This window comes from Cyprinus carpio, chromosome B22 (genome assembly GCF_018340385.1).
Source record: "Cyprinus carpio isolate SPL01 chromosome B22, ASM1834038v1, whole genome shotgun sequence".
Lineage (NCBI taxonomy): Eukaryota > Metazoa > Chordata > Actinopteri > Cypriniformes > Cyprinidae > Cyprinus > Cyprinus carpio.
Genome location: NC_056618.1, coordinates 22,946,913 through 22,966,211, shown reverse-complemented (window position 1 = coordinate 22,966,211; position 19,299 = coordinate 22,946,913). Strand labels below are relative to the sequence as shown.

The 19,299-nt window shown below is 34.2% G+C and overlaps 1 protein-coding gene across 3 annotated transcripts in view; it reads right to left on the bottom strand.

Annotated features, from left to right (window-relative positions):
- Positions 1–19,299, bottom strand: part of rabgap1l (RAB GTPase activating protein 1-like) — a 98,476-nt gene that overhangs the window by 32,529 nt on the left and 46,648 nt on the right. For all 3 annotated transcript variants that reach the window (XM_042749265.1, XM_042749266.1, XM_042749264.1), the window contains exon 14: positions 982–1,095. In XM_042749265.1, coding sequence (XP_042605199.1) covers positions 982–1,095 — 114 coding nt within the window. The remainder of the gene's footprint in view (positions 1–981; positions 1,096–19,299) is intronic.

Sequence of the window (19,299 nt, the reverse complement as noted above, 5' to 3'; positions counted from 1 at the left end):
AAATAATTATTAGCATCATTAAAATCAGTCTTGCCCTACAGTACTTAGCATTAAATATTTTCAAATGAATAAACACATCACAATTTAAATTCACACGTTTCATGATGTCTTTAAATCACAAGCAGTTATAATACTGCTTCATCATAAATGGCTGGAAACAATGATAAATGTTCGTGGCAACACATGTCCCTCTGAGCTGGAGGATTTTGTCTCCAGGATTAGCTGGATTGAAGGTCTTTTGCACAATTTAGGAGGCTTTTAATCTGCCGGTGCCAATCAGCTGATGGAAAACCTCTTTAGACTCCTCACAAAGGAGATTTAACAGAAAACAGAAAACACCGCACTACTTCTCTAATCCACTCAATGCTTTTGTGCTGTTTTTCTATAATATGAAATATAATATATAATTTTAAAATTATAGTAAAAATGAACATTATAAGATTTGTATAAAATGTATTTTAGATAATTATTATATTATAAAATTATCAAAATGTATTACTTTGCTAAGCAATAGAATTTATTTATGAATTACACAATTGTCAAGTGACATAACGATGCACTTATTCTGAATTCAACTGATTTCTGATCAGAGGTGTGCGTAGTTTAAAACGGCTTTGTTTTATGTGCCTCATTCATTCAGACTTTACAGCCAGAACCATCTGTTTAATTATAGAGAGATAGATGTGTGCTTAACTGGATAATTGCCTCCTGGATAACTGCATAATCTATTACTCTAGCTTTGTTTCTAAATATAATAACGAATCTATGACGCGTAACTGTGTTTAATTAGCAGAGTGAACAAGTTATTTTCACAGCCGCAGGGAGGTGAGTACAGCACATGTGGTTGGATATCTATCAAGGCCGTTCGTATTACGGCAAAACAAAAGGTCAGTGGATAGAGATGTTGCAGCGGTGTTGTGATGCTTGTTACCAGACGGCAGGAGTGAGTCATGCCTGCAGGATGAGCAGCTGCAACCTCACCTTGCAGATCTTGTAGAGAGAGTCTTGGCCATCGCCGCCGGAGTCTTTGAAGTACTGGTGAGCAGGGAAGGTGCGATGGATGTCTCTGGTGATGACGGCTTCCTGGGCGGAGTCCTGTGGATCAAATCAAGAGTTAAAATCAGCCATTTCTTTATTTTGTCATTTCCTTCTTTCTCTTTCTTTGTTTCTTTGTTTCTTTCTTTCTTTCTTTCATGGGTGTTATTATTATTATTATTACTACTTATTAAAATAATTTATAATAATAATACACATTTTGTATGATACTTTTAAATATTTTATTACCATTTTATTTATTATTTATAATTATTGTATAAATAGATATTTATTAATTTAATTATTGTATTTATTATTTATTAATAGTTAGTTACTTATATAAATCAAATTAAAGATAAATTAAAATAAATATTATATTATATTATAATAAGAATAAAATATTTTGTATTACACTTCATCATTATTATTCTAATCATTTTCATCAACAAAATGATTGCATTATAACTTTATCATGTAATTTATTTATTAAACAATTACATGTTAATTATTTTTCTATAATAATAATGTGTATTTTACATTTACATTGTTAATTTTTTAAGAAAAACTACTGTGTATTAAAAATATTTATTTCTTATAATTAGACCATTATTAGTCAAATAATTTGGTATTTAATAATAATAATAGTAATAATAACAATAACTATTATTGTTATTATATTATTTTGCTTTATTGTTTACATCATTTTTTTTAGAAAATAAAAACTACTGTTTTGTAGAAATAATTATTTCTTTTTATTAGATAATTATTAGTCATAAAGAGACTGATATTTTATTATAATAATAATCATTTTGTTCAAGTTGTTATTGGAGTGTGTTTTTCTGTGTAATTACTAATCCAGTGTTTCTATTTTAAAATTGTGTTAAGTGTAATGCTTCTTGCTTGAAATTTACATTGAACATTGTTTCTACAGCAAATATTTTTCAGCGTAGCTCACCGTAACATGCAGTTTTATACTATTTTAATTTGACCTAAGTCAGATTTTAGACATTTTGGGGCCTTTTTGATACTTTTTTTTCCCATAGCAACCCCGATATATGGTGAACATATCTGTGATTTGAACAGATTAGTGTGCAGGCAGATAAGATACAGATGAGGTCCTGTCATACATGTAGCCTGGACTGGAAAAACTCAATTACTAATCATATGATGGTCATTTTCTCTACACCCTTTGATCTCAATCAATGCTCGCTGCAGCTCCAACACAAGCTTGAAGGTTGAGCTTGACTGAGGACAGTGGAGGAGAGAGTACAATGTGTATTTTGTCAACAAGAATTTTAAGAAGGGTCCTTGAGTAAAGGAATAACCTTGTGTGAAGTGTTTACAGAGCTGAGACAGATTAAGAAGCGCAGGAAAGTGTCTTACTCAGCACAGCGCGCTCTTCAAAGCCGAACAGCAAATCGAATTAACAAGTCATATACAGACAGCGTTCCAGTCACATGATGGAGTACATGAACAGACTCTTGAGATGCAAAACAGGGCTGAAACTCCACTTAAAAGCATATAATCTGGACTGAACTGACTATAGAATGAGTTTTCTGCCACACAGCATTATGGGAAGTGTAGTGTCGCTGCACAAGCCTGTCATAAAGCGGCTAAATGAGCATAATATTAAGCAGTTGACTTTCCCGTCAAGTCTTGAGTGAACAGATCCGTGGATTTCACGCCGTGGCAACATCAGACGGTGACTGCGGAAATGTCTCTGACAGGCTGAGTTGTAATAAGGTGCATTCAATTAACAGCGTGTGTCAGGGCTAATTAAAGGCATCATTAGTCAACTAATGCGAGAGAGGGAAGGACAGGTTTCCACCTCCCCTCACCTGTTTACACCGCGCCTGAGAATTTGTTAAAGGGTGCGCAGAATAAAGCCTGACAGAGGATGAAGGCAAAGGAATAATCTTAGAGAGTCTGGGGTTCAAAACAAAACAAAAACACAAAATAAAAAAAATAAAAAATACATTAAAAAAAAAATGTAATATTTGTCATAACCTTGCATTCCTTTTTCTCTTTAACACACACGCTATGAATAACGCAGCCTTCTTTTCTGCCATTTCTCCTTCTACATGATCCAGATAAATTCTTGCTGAATAGCACAGAACATGGCACACCCATTTGTGTAAGCTGCTTCATCAGTTTCTGTTTATGCAGGAGAAGAACGAGGCTGTAAAGGCCGTTTCCCATGAAGGTTGCCGCAGCATATGTGGAAGTGGTGACCTTGTTCTTTTTTTTAATAAAGATATAAAATCTTCATGAGGGATTAATCAGGAAAGCACAAACACATACGGAAACATCATTTCTGTTGCTGTTGAGGCCCTACATGCTCACTTTGGTAGTCTAATAAACAAAGTCAGCCAGTGTCCAGCATATACTGCAACTGACTGACTGTTTCAAAATTTTTAACTATGACACATGGACAGAAAATTAAGACGTTCTACTAGATTATGGCTGTGAGCAGGTAGATGTTCTTCTAAATCTGTAAGTACTGGAAAGGTAAGATGTTACCGCATTACATTGTAGATTGTTTAGATAGATGGATCTGTCTGTGGAGAAGTCTGAAGACACTTGTAAGACTAACATTTCAACACAAGTCTTACAGCAGCTTGTGACAAACTTTGTCCACTAAAGAGCCATACAATGTTGACTACAAAGTAATGTACACTTTTGACCATTTCTACAGTACTTTATGTAATAGTTTGCCTAATCAGGGTTTTTTTTTTTTTTAATCAGTACAGTTTTATTTCCAGAACATATATGCACCTTGTCGAGATGATGCTGATTCTGCCTACATCAGCTGCAGAGTGTGAGAGAGGATTCTCAGCACAGAACCACATCAAAAACTCCACCAGAAGCAGTCCGCACGTATCTACCACCGAGGATCTTATTCAAATCAGCACTGAGGGACCTTCTCTGGAGAGATTTGATCCATGCAAATGCGCTGAGAAGTGGCTGTCTTCAAGTAAACGTTCAAGAAAAACACACTACAAAGCCTGGCCAGCTGAAATGATGATGCGGGAACATTAATTGTGTTCAGCAGTGCAGATGTCAATGAAGCTTTTAAAAGGACAGTTCACCCAAAAATGAAAATTCTGTTATCATTTGCTCACCCTCTTGTCATTCCAATACCTTAGTCTTTCTTTCATCTGCAGAAATCACTTGAAGGTATTTTTAATATTGTGTGTATATAATGACATTAGGGTGGGTAAATGATGACAGAATTTTTATTTGTTGGTGAACTGTCCTTTTAAATATATTTGAGCACTACACTTCAATGTCTGTGCATCGTGTATTTGTGCATATGAAATGTATGCATGATTTTTTTGTGTGTGTTTTGAGGACAGCCTGTCTAACTGTCTATCATTTGGACAACTTTAAATGCGATTTTCTCAATATTTAAGATTTTTTGCACCCTCAGATTCCAGATTTTCAAATAGTCGTATCTCTGCCAAATACTGTCCCATCATACCAAACCATACAACAATGAAAAGCTTATTTATTCAGCTTTCAGATGCATAAATCTCAATTTCAAAAAATTGACCCTTATGACTGGTTTTGTGGTTAAGGATCACATATATTATGTAAACAAACTTTTATTTCCGATGCGATTAATCGTGATTAATCATTTGACAGCACTAGATAATTTAACTGATATTTTCGGTTGATTATTAATGATGTCATTATTTAAATAAATACATGCATGTTTGTATATACCAGCCAGCTATTATCAGTTAACATTTCAGTGTTTTTATTAAAACTAAATTTTTTTTTTATTGAAATAAAGCTGAAATAAAATTAAATAAAAAGTATATAAATAATACTAACTCTATACACACACACAAAACTGTTTATTTATGTGTTATTTTATTTTATTCTATTCTAGTATTATTTATATTCTGTAACTTTAATCAAATATTTTACTTTTAAATCTTTTTAACAGATTTAGTTAATAAAAACACTAATGTATTTCATAACATTACAATATATATCATAATACAGTTTTCATCGAATATTTATATTTTATTTCAGATTTATTTTAATTAACGATTATTTTATTATTTTAACATATTTAGTTAGTGAAAACCATAAAATACATTATATACTTTATAAAATGTTATTTTATAATATAATACATGACATAATAGTTTTTCATCTAGTTTTAATTTTATTTCAGATTTATTTCAATTAATGAAAAATATTTTGATAGTTTTATTACATAAAGTATATTAAAATTTCTATAAATAAATTCTATAATAAACACACATATACACACATAACCATGTAATAGAGTTAAAATAGCATAATATGAGTATATCATACCAGAAGCTACTGTTCTCAGTTAATGGGAGCAGCCATAACTTCTCAATCACTGAAACCCTAGTAATAAACTCTAATGTCACACCATAGCCTGAGGCGAACTCTGACCTTTGCTCAGCAATGAACTTTAGTGAGAATTATACAAAAGCTGCCTTTTTACAGCAAGTGCCATATTGGCGTTTTTTTGCAAGAGCAACAGAAAGACTTAAAGCTGTAATTTAGTCTCAGTATGGGGTTAATCACAGCATAGTGCATGATTGAGTTCAGCGGACTGTTTCACTGTTGCTCCCTCCCTCTCCCTCTCACCCCCATCACTCTTGCCTCTCGCAGCGTGCATGAAAATGAAATGCTGCCTCATAAACTGCGAGTTAGTGACAAATGGTATTCATAAATAAAGCCAGAGATACAGGCTGCGAATGGTAATGTGGCCACTAAACATCTGTGAGGCTCTGCAAAAGCGTCCAGAGCAGACCAGAGACCCGGAGAGAGGGATAAACAAAGGGATGCAATCTGATTACATCCCATGGCAAAAGCCTGAGTAAACTTCACCACAGGGTTTGCTCTGAACACTGCTGTTGACTAGATGTGTGCTCGCAAATAACAGGAGGCCGGTCAGATTTGTCCAGGCTCTTGAAGAAAGATAAAACCACTGACCTTCAGAGACATTGATCAGAGGGATCTTCAGCATGGCTGGGAGTTTATTAGATGGACATGAGCATCCTTGTGTGGAACTGAACTAGTAGAGCAAAACGCTCACTAGAAATGCAAAAGTAACTGCATGGTTCAGTTCCCAGGGAATGAATAAATGAAGATGTCTGATTTTTAATCAAAACTGTACCAAAAACTACAGCTAAAATCTTGGTTTTAAATGACGTTCATCTAGACATCACAGCACTCCACGTACAGTATGAAAAATTGGTATTCATTTTGAAGATTCTGAACTATAAATATTTTTAATATATTTAGAAAAATGACACCTGAAAAATTAAAGTAAACATTTACTGTGTTATTTTAAAGTAACACTAAAAACTAGAATTCATTTCAAACCATGAATTCAGTGAATTTAAAGGGATACTCCACCCCATAATGAAAATTTTGAATGAAAATCACTTACCCCCATGTCGTTCCAAACTCGTAAAAGCTCCATTTGCCACAAGGATGCGCTGTTTCTATGTGTATTTAGCTTTGATTTGAAATAAAACAGCACATCCTTGTGGTGTGGATGATACAGAAGAGCATACACAGCATATGGTGATATGGAGAGACACAGAGGAGACTGCTAACAAAGGAATTATTGAATAAAGTTGTTATTTTTGCTTTATTCGCTTACAAAAAGTGTTCCCGTCGCTTTATATAACCCAGATTATATGTCTGATGGCAGATGGAGTATTCTGACGACGACTTTCATACTTTCCTGGACCTTGACACTGATATTTATTTGGCAGTGTATGGGACAGTCTCAAGCCTAACGGTTTTCATCCAAATTATAATAAATTGTATTCCGAAGACGAACAGAGCTTTTACGGGTTTGGAACGACATAGGGGTAAGTGATTAATGACAAAATTTTCATTTTGGGGTGGAGTATACCTTTAAGCATCACAGTGCTGAAAGGTATACTCCAATTTATATAAGATGACATTCGACTATAATGTGATGTCTATAATAAGATGATATTTTAACAGTGTCTATAAATTATTAGTAATTTTAAAAAATATATCCAAAAGTTATAGCTGATAAGCAGTACACTTCCAATATTCTACATAAAACTTAAAAAAAGAAAATAAAAAGAAACTGAATACATTAAAAAAAGAAACCTAAAATAATTACATTTTAACAAAACATTAAAAACAACGCAAAAAAAAGTAGAGTAAATTTAGGCATCACAATATTATACTGTACAATATGAAAGTTGGACATTCATTTTGAGGTTTACTAAAGATTATAAATAACAGCGTTATTAAAATATTCATTTTAAAGTTATCTGAAAGATTTCTGATAACCATTAAACAACGCTGAAGTTCTATACTATATTTTTAAATAAAACACTAAAAATCTAAAATTTATTATTAAAATGTAAAATGTATTTATTATTAAATTATTAGTGATGACCAATATTGGAACTCTATACTATAAATAAAATGAATTCTGAATAAAATGTAAAAAAAAAAAAAAAAAAAAAAAAAAAAAAAATCATATTAATTATCTAATAAAAGTACGAAAAGCCAAAATAAATTGTGTAAAATGCTTCATGCTAATCTAAGCATAACAGTACAGTATGAAAAACTGATATTACAGTTCTTTATTACAAATAAGATTTTAAATTAACTTAAATTTATATTCTTTATAACTGAAAGTATATGGAGATTTTATTTGCAAAAACAGACACCTCCCTTTAATTTTTTTAATTTTCAAAAATCAGGGTTTTTGATTATGTTATGTTTTTATTGTGTTTTATTGTGTTTGTTAGCTGGATTTCTTAGTTATTTTTTAACCTAATCAAAATAACCCACCTGCAGATTGAGATTAATTGGAATGCACAATGAAAAAACATGATTTTTAAAAATTGTTAAAAAAAGTAGTTATCCGTTTTTGCAAATGAACTCTTCAAATACAATTCAAAAATTGCACTATAATGATCAAAGTTTTCATATAAAGAAAAAAAATGGTCTGGAAAGGTTATAGTTGGGGTATCACCTAGTATCACACTAAAAAATAAAAACACAAGGGTCTAAAATATGTGTCTTCGTTCTCATACGCTTAGTACATTTTGACATGCAGCCTTGTGTGAATTGGGCCCAACAAATGAGCTGTCACAAAGGGGCATCAACAGATGTGTTCTTTCCACCCTGAAGCTCACGGGGCCTTCGCTCATCTCGTTACTGCCCCAGAATGACAGGCAGTACTGTACCAGCTCATCCCAGAACTCTCGGTTCGGTCACAGCAACGCCGGGGCTAAAAGCTCAAAGCAGAGTCTCCCGCAAGAACAGACTGAGTCGCTCTGAAATCCAAGATGACAGCAAACAACATTAGTGCAAGCCGGACTGAGAGATGCAGCATGACAAGCTGGTGTGGAGGCACAGTAAGCGAGACAGGCGCGTCGGCTCCGAGAAGCTGCCGTCAGGCTCGCTCCGTCACTCTAGAACTTTCCGCAGTGGGCGCACAGTGCGCGAGAGCCTCTGAAGTTTTTGCTGGGCCTCCCACTGGGTTCTAAGGCAGTCAGTGCCGATCTTGTGCCGGTCTGACAACAGGAGCCCCACCCGGAGCGAGCTGACCTATTTCTCAGATGTGACACCGGGAGAAGAGAGTATGTAAGTGGTGCGACGTGCTATCAAAAGCCCAATCTGCTCCAAGTGGAGCCGTAGATGCTACTACAGGGATCTGAATCTGCTCCGTCAACTCGTGGTGCTGTATTATAAAGAAATAGAGGTCAAGCCGCAGTCTGCGGAAACGATTACATGATCTCATGCTGTTCATAAAGAAATAAAGATGGTGACCATTGTTGTTGTTGTGCTGAACAGACCATTAAATAACCTGTTTAGCTACATAAAACAGGAAACAGAAACCTTGCATGACAAATATTATAAAAAAATTCCACTTGCAATTATGGATGCAATACCAGTTATATAATATTTTCGGTTATTTTTAACTGCTAAGTTACAATAAAATTCAATTCTATGAAAATATATAAAAAAAAAAAAACACTAAACTAAAACTAATTGTTTTAAATGCTACAAATAAACTATAATAAATGGATATTGGAGTGAACTGATTCAGAGTTGAATTTATGTTACTAACTCACACTGATTAATTTAAATGTTCTGATGACAAAGTAATAGGGCTTCACCAAAATTAAAACTCCGGCCGATAAGCTGACAAATATTTTCATGCTATGGCTAATAAACCGATAAACAGCTGAAACCAAAATTTGACAATATATAGTAAATAAATTTATTTAAAAAAATAATAATAATAAGATTATTGTTTTAAATGCTAAAGGCATGTGATGTGTTTAGGCATCACATCATTATAATCTACAGTATAAAAATGAATATTAATTTTGAGAGTTCCTAAAAATTACATTCAATGGTGTTATTTTTTAATTATTAGTATTTATAAATATTAAGTTAGATGACAGCAAAGGTGATTTAAATGTAAAAATAGAGGAAATTAACATGCAAAATTACATAGCCAATATCGACCAATACCGATAAATGAAAAAATCTTTTAATGTATTAGCCAACAATTAACATAACGATATATTGAGTATCCCTACATATCTCCTTTTCACAGCTTAGTTTCTTTAAATATATATCAAGTGGATTTAGCAAGCAGCTTTGCAATGAGAACATTATATCGACCAACACAGATAAATATAAAAAATCTGACATTTTGGCCAATAACCGATATGATACTGATACACTGTGTATCCCTACTTAAAATGTCAGCCAAGATGACTCCTTTTAACAGCTAACATTTCGATAAATATATATCAGATGGGTTTACAAAAAGTGGCTTTGGGATGAGAACATTAAATTGTCCAAGAGCAATAAATAATAAAAAACAACCTCTTATATCGACCAATAACCGATATGATACCAATATAATCAAATGACACCTTTTTACATCTTAATTTTTTTTAAGTATATATGAAGTGGATTTAGGAAGCAGCTTTGCAATGAGAATGTTCAATCAACCAATACCGATAAACATGAAAACTCTACAAAAAAAAAAAAAAAACAACAACGGACAAAAACCGATATGATATGATATATTGTGTATCCCTACCTAAAATGACAGCCAAGATGACTCCTTTTCACAGCTTAAGTTTCAATAATATTATAGTAGATGGGTTTAAAAAGTAGCTTTGGGATGAGAACATTATATTGTCCAATACCAAAAAAATTATACAAAACTCTCTCTCTAACATCGGCGAATAACTGATATGATACCGCTATATTGTGCATCCATATATATTGCCATCCAAGATTTCTAATTTTTACAGCTTAGTTTCTAGAAATATACTAGGTGTACTTAGGAAGTAGCTTTGCAATGAGAACTATATATTGTCCAATAAGAAAATCTCTAATATCAGCCAAAACCTGGTATGATACCGATATATTGTGTATCCATACTTACAATGTCAGCCAAGAGGACTCCTTTTTACATCTTAGTTTCTTTAAATATACAAGGTAGTATCTTTGCAATGAGAATGCTATATGTCTACATATAGAACATCTCCTGACCCCTCTAACCTTCCTGCGATGGAACTCAGAGTGGAGGAGGTTAAAATTAGAAGCGAGGGAAAAGGCAAGGCAGAAAAATCGCAGGTGATTGACAGTAGGAATATTACCTCCCCTATTTCTTCCCTGGCTGGAATCGGTGCAGTTCAAAGGGGGCCGTAATTGAAATTGACAAACTGCAGCATTAGCCTGATCACAACAGCCAACCTTGCAGCAGCAAAATAAAAGGTGTCTGAGAGGAGGAAGAGAAAGGGAGAAAGAGAGAGAGGAAGAAGGGCTGAAATGTTCTCTATGCTTCGCAAGCACTAAGACAGATTAATCTTGTTCATGCATAATGCATGCCAGTGCTGTGTGTGATCGCATTGAAGAATGGTTATTAACTGTGTCACAGTGCGAAAACACACCCAAATCAACAGTCCTCACATACATATACAATCCATCGGCAAAACTCCTGAAAAACACTAATTGGGCAAAGACGATCAAAAAACTGTAATCGTCGAAAGCTGATATACTGTAGCTCAAGGCGTACACCAACTTGAGTTAAAAACTGCAGTATTGTATACTTGATGTAGATCTGTTCCATTTGATCTAAATGAACACATTTTCTGGATTACATGTTTCACAACATTCATCAGATGCTGAGACTGTCACCAAGTTCACTAAAAACCAGAGAGCCTGTGGAGCTCCGCTCTGTCATGGCTCTTCTAGGATTTTTAGGTCTCCCGAGGGCCTGCAACATCTGGTCCTCAGGACAGACTGTTAACTCGTCTGTCAGCGTGCCGTCACTGCTCTTTTAATTGCCAGTGCTGTGTTGCATGTTAATACATTGGGCACGCTAATTACCTAATAAGAAAAAACACTTCCAACAGTTATGGATACAGCTACTACAATTGTTACAATACCAGAAAAACAAACATGCTATTGAATATATTACTTTATTTAAAAAAGCTAAATATTAATACAAATATTTTTAATCAAATTAGATATTAATTGATTAATTAAAACCAAGTAATTATTCATGTAAACTAGGAATGCACCAATAACCGATAATTATTTATATTACGAAGCCAAATAAATTTAAGCTAAAGTAATCATCACTAAAATAAAGCTTTTTTTTTTTTTTTTTTTTAAAGCTACATAATAAAACATCACTAAAATGTAAACTAAAATTAAAACAAAAACTAAAGTTATAAAAAAGCTAATTAAAAACAATAAATACTACACTAATATATAAACAATACTAAAATAAATAAAAAAAACAACAACAAAAATCTTTGCTATCCCACATTTATTACTGATATCTAACTTTCTTTTTTTTAAAGGCAAATTAAAAAAAATATTTCTTATCAAAGCAATATAGATACAATTACAAATCATTTACCAGTTGTTACGGTATGATTACTGATATATTGTATGTACATCCCTAAAGAAAAAGGTACCAAAATACATTAATTAAATTTAGAGCAAAAAGTAGCTCTTTTTCCTGTCAGTGTTCTTTAATTAATTAAATTTTTTTATTTAAATAAATTACTTTACTAAGAAACTCTATACTACCAATACTGCAGAAAGATATTACTTTTTATATTTTGTGTGTATGGGCTTAACACTACTTTCAACATCCCTAATAGCCGCCATGTAGGTTTTTGGTTGTGAAGCCTCACTGAATAGTGGCTATATTTGTCTTTTCACCTGGGGACAGCGGATGTTCTTTACCTATCCATTTGTGAAGTGAGTGCCTAGATGGAATGTGCCCTTTATGCCTTGGGCCAGTTTCCTCTTTAGAAAAGTGAAACTTCACTATTACGGAAGAAAAAGGCCACACAGGTCACAGACCAGTGAAAAAGGGGCGACGACAATTAACGCATGACCCTTCAAAACATCCCAAAGCAATCTGTGAGAAACCAAAGTAGGAGGATGCAGGCAGCATTTCAGGTTGGAGGGCACATGGGAAATGTTGGGAACATGTAGTGGATGTGTCAACTAAACCAGAAGACCTTTGAGAAACCTACAACCTGAGAAGACACACTTAGTATCCCAAACAGCATCCTTGATGTGTACTTGAGGTCTTCCAATGGCTGCTTTGGACTCTTAATGAACACCAAAGAAGGACCACAAGGGTTAAGCACCAACAAATAGGACAGGACCACCAAATAAAGGCTCCAGACTTCTGGGAATTTAGAGAACCGAGAGGTTTTAAGAGGGAAAGCAGCATCTCAACTTCTAGACATGGCATATGCATATTATAAGCAGGGAATTTTCTATTTTAACGGCTATTATTTTTCAGACTAAAAAAAGAAAACTCTCAAAAGTCTTCTTGAATTAAGTTGCCATAGTTACAAGACTTGAAGTCTTGGGGGCTGGTGGGAAAAAAAAAAAGCTGTGAGAGCTGGTGACAGGAACTCTTGACTTGTCGATACGTTATTCAAATGAACAACTAATCTCACATTTACACAATGAAGTAATGGTAGAATCCATTTCCAAGGCGAAAGTACAGACCCGGAAGATTCACCTCAGGTCAAGTAGATTAAACTATGACAGATCTGGCCGAACCCACCGAGATGATTTGAAATAAGAGCGTCATCTCAGAAGGGAATAGGACTTTTCATACAGTCTGTGATGAATTAAAGGGCTGTGAGTGGAGCCTGGCTGATAAGGGAACAGTGGTGTCAAAACGATCCTTCATTGTTCTTGGTGACCTGCTTTTCCTCACAAGGTGTCAAGTCAACGATTTGACTCAATCGGTCTCGCTCCTTTAACCCAAACCTGCGTGACAAAGGGGCAACCTTTAGGGAAAAGGCACAAGGACAGTCCTTATTTCTCTTCACATAACCAATCTGACTTGCATGGTTCAGACCAGTAACTTAGTGGCTACTAGTACTGAGTCTTAAAGTGACAATTCACGCTTTAAAAAATGACACATTTTGTCATTATTTATTCAACCTTATGTCCTTTCAAACCTGTTTGACCATATTTTCTTTTGAATGTATTTTGATAAATGTTTTAAGAGTTTTATCCCAACAGTGAATGTTAATGGAGTACAAAACAACATTGTTTGGACCCCACTTACTTTCATTGTATGGACAAATATGGATACTTTTTTCTATATTTTTTATGACTTATTCCTAATAGTATATTTTCTTTTGTTTAAAATCATATGGTTTTGGAATGTCATAAAGGCGAGTAAATGTTGATAACTCAAATTTTTGGGTTTCTCCTTAAATTACTAAATATCCAATCAAATAAAAAACTTCAACCATTGGTCTTAAAAAAAAAAAGTGAAACTTTCTCTTATGTGACCTTTTTCCAAATTGAAACAGAATATTTAATGTACACAAATATCAAGTAATATCACACAAGAAAGTCATATATAAAGTCAACCTTACCTTATGTTTTGCTTTAAATTATTATTATTATTTTGTTTTTTATAGCAAAGCCTATATTATTATATACTGCAATTATATTTATCCATTAGAATTATATATTTTTAATTCTTGTTCTGTTCTGATAGTTAAATTTAAAGGATCTGTTGTAAAGTGAGGGGAACCAAAAAAATATCCTGTTGGTACATTATAACATTATTAGGCCTGTCGTTATCATTTCTGAATGTAATAAAATGCGACTTATACATGACATTTTTTTTTCCTCTCAAAAACTTAATTTATTTTTTAGCATGTTTTTAAAAAACATGCAGCAAATGAAAATAGGCGATTAATCGGTTAAAATATGTTACTGTGGGTTAAATTCATTGATAACATTTTGTTACTGTGGGTTCATCTAGGCTATGTTGTTAACTATTTAAAAGTTTTGTGTTTGTGTTTATCCCGTTTTTTTCCATTGCATCTGAAAATTACTTTAAGAAATTAAAGTAATTTCACTTTGTGCGCTCTGGTGCACAACCTGCCTCCCGCGTTGCTCATATGTGGACAATTTATAAAAGTTTGATATAAAGGTTGCTGTCCCATTTTATACAGGAATTGTTCATTTTAATCAAATTATATTGTTAGTTTCATGGTAACATGCAATCAAGGTCTTCGGATACTATACAAGAGTATACAAGTTCATTTAGGCTATTTAACATGCACTGTGACATTTTCACCCATTTGAACTTATAAACTCCTTGAGATTTTAAAGTCAGTTTAATAGTTTTGAGATTAAAGTTAAAGTATAAAAGTATAGTATAAAAGAACCTGAAGGTCTATGAAACGTCAGTCAATAAAGCATTTTTTTTTAAACCATGGCACTTAAACTTTTGAACCAAAACATTATTTCAACCATATAGCCTGTGAATGAATAAAAATGCATACTTTTCAATGAAAGAACATTAAAAGAGAGTGTAGGTTGCTTCTGATGTTTGGACTGATACTTCAATATAATGAGGTCCAAGTTTAAAAATATCCAACACTAGGTTTATTTGTTTTGTTTGTTTTCAATGTATTTTTTTCTCTCTCTATTTAACAGCATTAACTTACAATGAAATACGTCTTCCTTCAGGTAGACTGAATGTTTCCCTGCCTTGCTAAATGTTGGGCTCATGATCAATAAGTTGCAAATCAAAACTTGCAGACAGTGAACCTGGGTGCAGTTAGCGCTCGCTGTGAATCATTTTGGCAATACAAATGTAAAAATATATTGCAGTAATAAGAAACTGTCCCGAGACATCACGTTGGCCTAATTATTTTTAGTTTCATTATCGGGCAATTCCAGCGTTACTGACGTGACATTCGCAGTCAAAACTTGAAATATACATTCTCACAGAATGTATTCATTACCAATATTGGATGCGCATAATTAGGGAGTATTTGCTTTCATTTTGAATTGGTTCGTTTAAAAGTAGACATTTCAAGCTTTCTGTAGATATATTTCTCATGCATGTAAGGCACCCCAGTTTTAAGTTATTTCATTATCAGGAAAAAAGAAAAAGAAAAAGGAAAAAAGATCAATGATTTTCCGCACAAACACTTGAATATGAATAGTAAAAGAGCACATTTCTTTTAGATTACAGTATGGGATCTGCATTAAAAATAAATCTTCACAAGTTTACAAGCGAGACAGATACAGTTATAACCTGTAAATTAAAGGCTTTTTGACATTTTAAAATGATTGGATGGCTGATGCCGCTCCAATTCGTTGATTTTGATTGTTTTAATAAATCTCTTTTTCATTAAATAATAAAGATACAAAGCAGGTTAAGTTGGATATTATTGTACAAATAGTTATAAAATGCTATAGACTGCGAATAAGATGGCAGTTTCACATTTTGCATATGTATTACAAAGTTAATTATTTTTACATGCAATGATACAAAATAAAACCAAAAAAGATTTGTAATGAAGAAAAAATATGTAGAAAAATAGGAATAAATGTTGTGCGTCGCACTCAGCATCATGCGCGCTGCGCAAATCTTGCACTCTGATATTTTAAGGAATAGAAAACACTCCTGCATTTAAATGTGGCTGCAATTTTTTTTTTTTTTTTTTTTTTTTTTTAGTCTTACTTAAATTGTATGAAAGCAAATAAAGGTGGCTCCCTTTAAAATCACTGAAGTTGTCAATTAATGAAGCCCTTTTTTACATTGTGTGCACTTTGTTGATTAAAATAGGAGAACTTTCGTTTAAACGTGAGGACATTTTATTAATCCATCCATTCTTTAGCGTTTCAATGATTTAGCTAAATCGTGGCCAGGTTTAATTTATTCGTTTCTTGTTTTAGTTTGGCCTAAATAATGGGAGCAAAATTATTCAGTGCCTCACGTTTTACTAAAATTATGGAATTATTTTTTAAAACACGCAACAATTTTTGAATCAGTGTACAAACATATCTTTTCCCCAAGTAGTTAATGACAGGTAATCGAATAACAAAGTATGTGCGTGTTTTATTCTGTTTTATTCGTTCTAAAAAACGAACATAACTTAAGTAGGCTACTAAAGTTTCATCTGTGAATATTAAATATTTTAACTACAGTGTTTTTCTTTCATTTTCCTCTGAATGCAGCAGTCAAATGTAACACACCAGAGAGGCAAAGCTGATGGCTATTTGCGAAAATGTGCTTTGATGTGTTTGTTTAATAACTTGTGGTTAAAACGACACTCAGCGGTCAGAAGCTGCAAATGCACTTTGCAGACGCAGCGGTGCTTACGGCGGTAGAAAGCACACTCTGGTTGGCCACCTACTGTAAGTCTAGCAATGTGTAAACCAAGGAAAAGGCCAATTTTGATTTCATATTTCAATGTGATCTTTCAGACACACAGCTGCACGGCCATGGCAGGACGGACTAGCTTCAAAAAAGTGCATGGAAAGTGAAGGCATTTGTAAATGGCTTGGCATGCTGTGAAGTCTGTTCAGAGGCAACCTGCCAGAGCATGGCAGGAGACGAGTCCAGAGAGAAAGCTGGAGAACGAGAGATAGAGAGCAAAGGTTTGCACAAATGAAAGAAAATTCAAGGGAGAGGAAACAAAAAAAGACAGAGGTCGGGGCCTCGTCTGGCTTGTCTGCGGAGACCTGCAGAGAGCGAATGCTGTCTCATTACCATCAGGGTCATTAGCTTCGGTCTGATCTCTCCGCAACAGGCCAGCGCAGCAACCCTCGAGAGAACATGTGAAAACACGCTCTCCAAAAGTGACACTCGTTATGCCATTAAGTCATGAAGAACTCGAGAGCTTTTCTCTGACCTTCTCACTCCTCCCCTTGTGTGTCTTCATAACCCGTTTGTTCACCCGCTAATGAAATTAGCTGCCGTGCTGCCATTTCGGGCTCAGACACATGATCCCTTGGTGGTTTTCCATGGAATACAATAGGGAGAGATGTGGTGCTAAGGGATGCGAGCGGGCCTGTGGATGCACGCCGTCCTGCTCTCGATGATTTTAATTAATTTCCCATGATCAAGTGAAACATCGGTGGGGTAAGATTTCCTAGTAGTTTCCATGACAATGTAAGACGACTGTGTTCTGCCCTCCACATCCGAGGATTTATTTGAAGAATTTGCAACCCAGAATTATTAATATTCAAATATGCCCAAAAATAGACTGGCACAGAACTAGACTTTTGATATTCAAGTGGCAGAATTCTGCAAGCTCTCTTTAACCAATCCATTCAACGGAGACACGGAAACACTTTCCACTTCAGACTTCAGCATGCACTCGGGTTGCTGGCATACAGAAATGTCAACAATAAAAATATTACATATTTGCATATATATTTGAATTCATTTTTCCAGGTAAAAAAGTATTTTAATATGTTGTAAAAATATGTTTTTACATATGTTGTTAGTCTACAGAGTTTTTTCATTTATATTTTTCACTAAATTACTTTAAGAAAAAATAACTACAATTTAAAAAAATGATATTCAATGTCTTGAACAGAAAGTAATTAAAAAGGGAACGTTTATAACTGATGCAATTTTAATTCAATTAAAAGATCTGACAACAAATGTCACATTGATCCACAAGTGTGCTGCACAGATTCTCCTTGCCTAAAATAGCTGCTCTTCCGTTATCCTCCAAACTCTACCTCCTCCGTTCTTCCTCACCCTGATCGTTCACAGGAACATCTGGAGCTCTCCTTCCTCCACTGTGGCAGCAGATGCCGTAATAGTCTTGCAACAACCACCTGAGAGCTCAACATCCATGGGGACGGGAGAGGAGAGGGCGCCGCACGTGAGAACATAACGTCTCAGCATTCATTTTCAGTTAAAATTAATCCACATCTCAAGGCAAGTCCAGAGCGGGAGGGGGTCCATCGATGTTCTCTGGGGAAGGCTGCTTAGCCACTTTGGTGTTATGGCTGGCCGCCGTGGTGCAGTCAAATGAAGTCTGGTTATACTCCAAGGACCCTGCTGGAGACAGAACGGATGTCTCATGGTATTTCATTTAGAGCGAGCTATCTAAAATCCCTTGGAAAGCAACGTGGTTTAGCATCCCACAGAGGTGGCCTCACCTGAGAGAATAGGGGAAGTTAGTGTGAAGACATGCCAAGTTTGGAGGCTGCACGCTGGGGACGGCAGGTCTGCGTGATCTGCCAGGACTGAACAGCTGGGTTCACTCCTGAGGGAGCTGCAATGGCACTGGCATCAAGCCAGTGGATATGAGCTATATATATATATATATTCAAACCAGGAGTCAACAATTTTTCTGCTAGTTCAGATTTTTACTTGCAACGACAACTTTTTCTTTGATTGCACCAGCAACTATTTTTTATATATTTACAAAAGATTATATTATATGATATTATAACTTACATAATTATATTTTTATACTTCATTTTTATTATTATTATTATTATTATATATAATTTCAGAGTTTAAAAAAATACTTTGCAAACAATAAATGTTACATTTTGTTATAGTATTGTATTTATTTATTTTTAAATTTACAACAAGACGATGCTTTCAATGTAATGTTTCAATGTTATGATGAATTCCAATTTATCAAAAGCAATCAATATATATGTTAATATATATTTTAATTGATTAATAACTCCCATTTTATTGGGGGTCTTCCACCAAAATAATAATAATAAAAAAAATAAAAAAAAAAGTGTACTCCTGGTCTTGCAATTCCGGTCTTTCAAGACCTTTACCAAGTTTTCAATCGGTGATGAATTCATTGACTACTTCTGGGTAGATGCTACAAAATAATTGATACTTATTAAGACAATGAAATGACCGGCAAACCAGTCCAGCTTTGAATGCCACGGTCA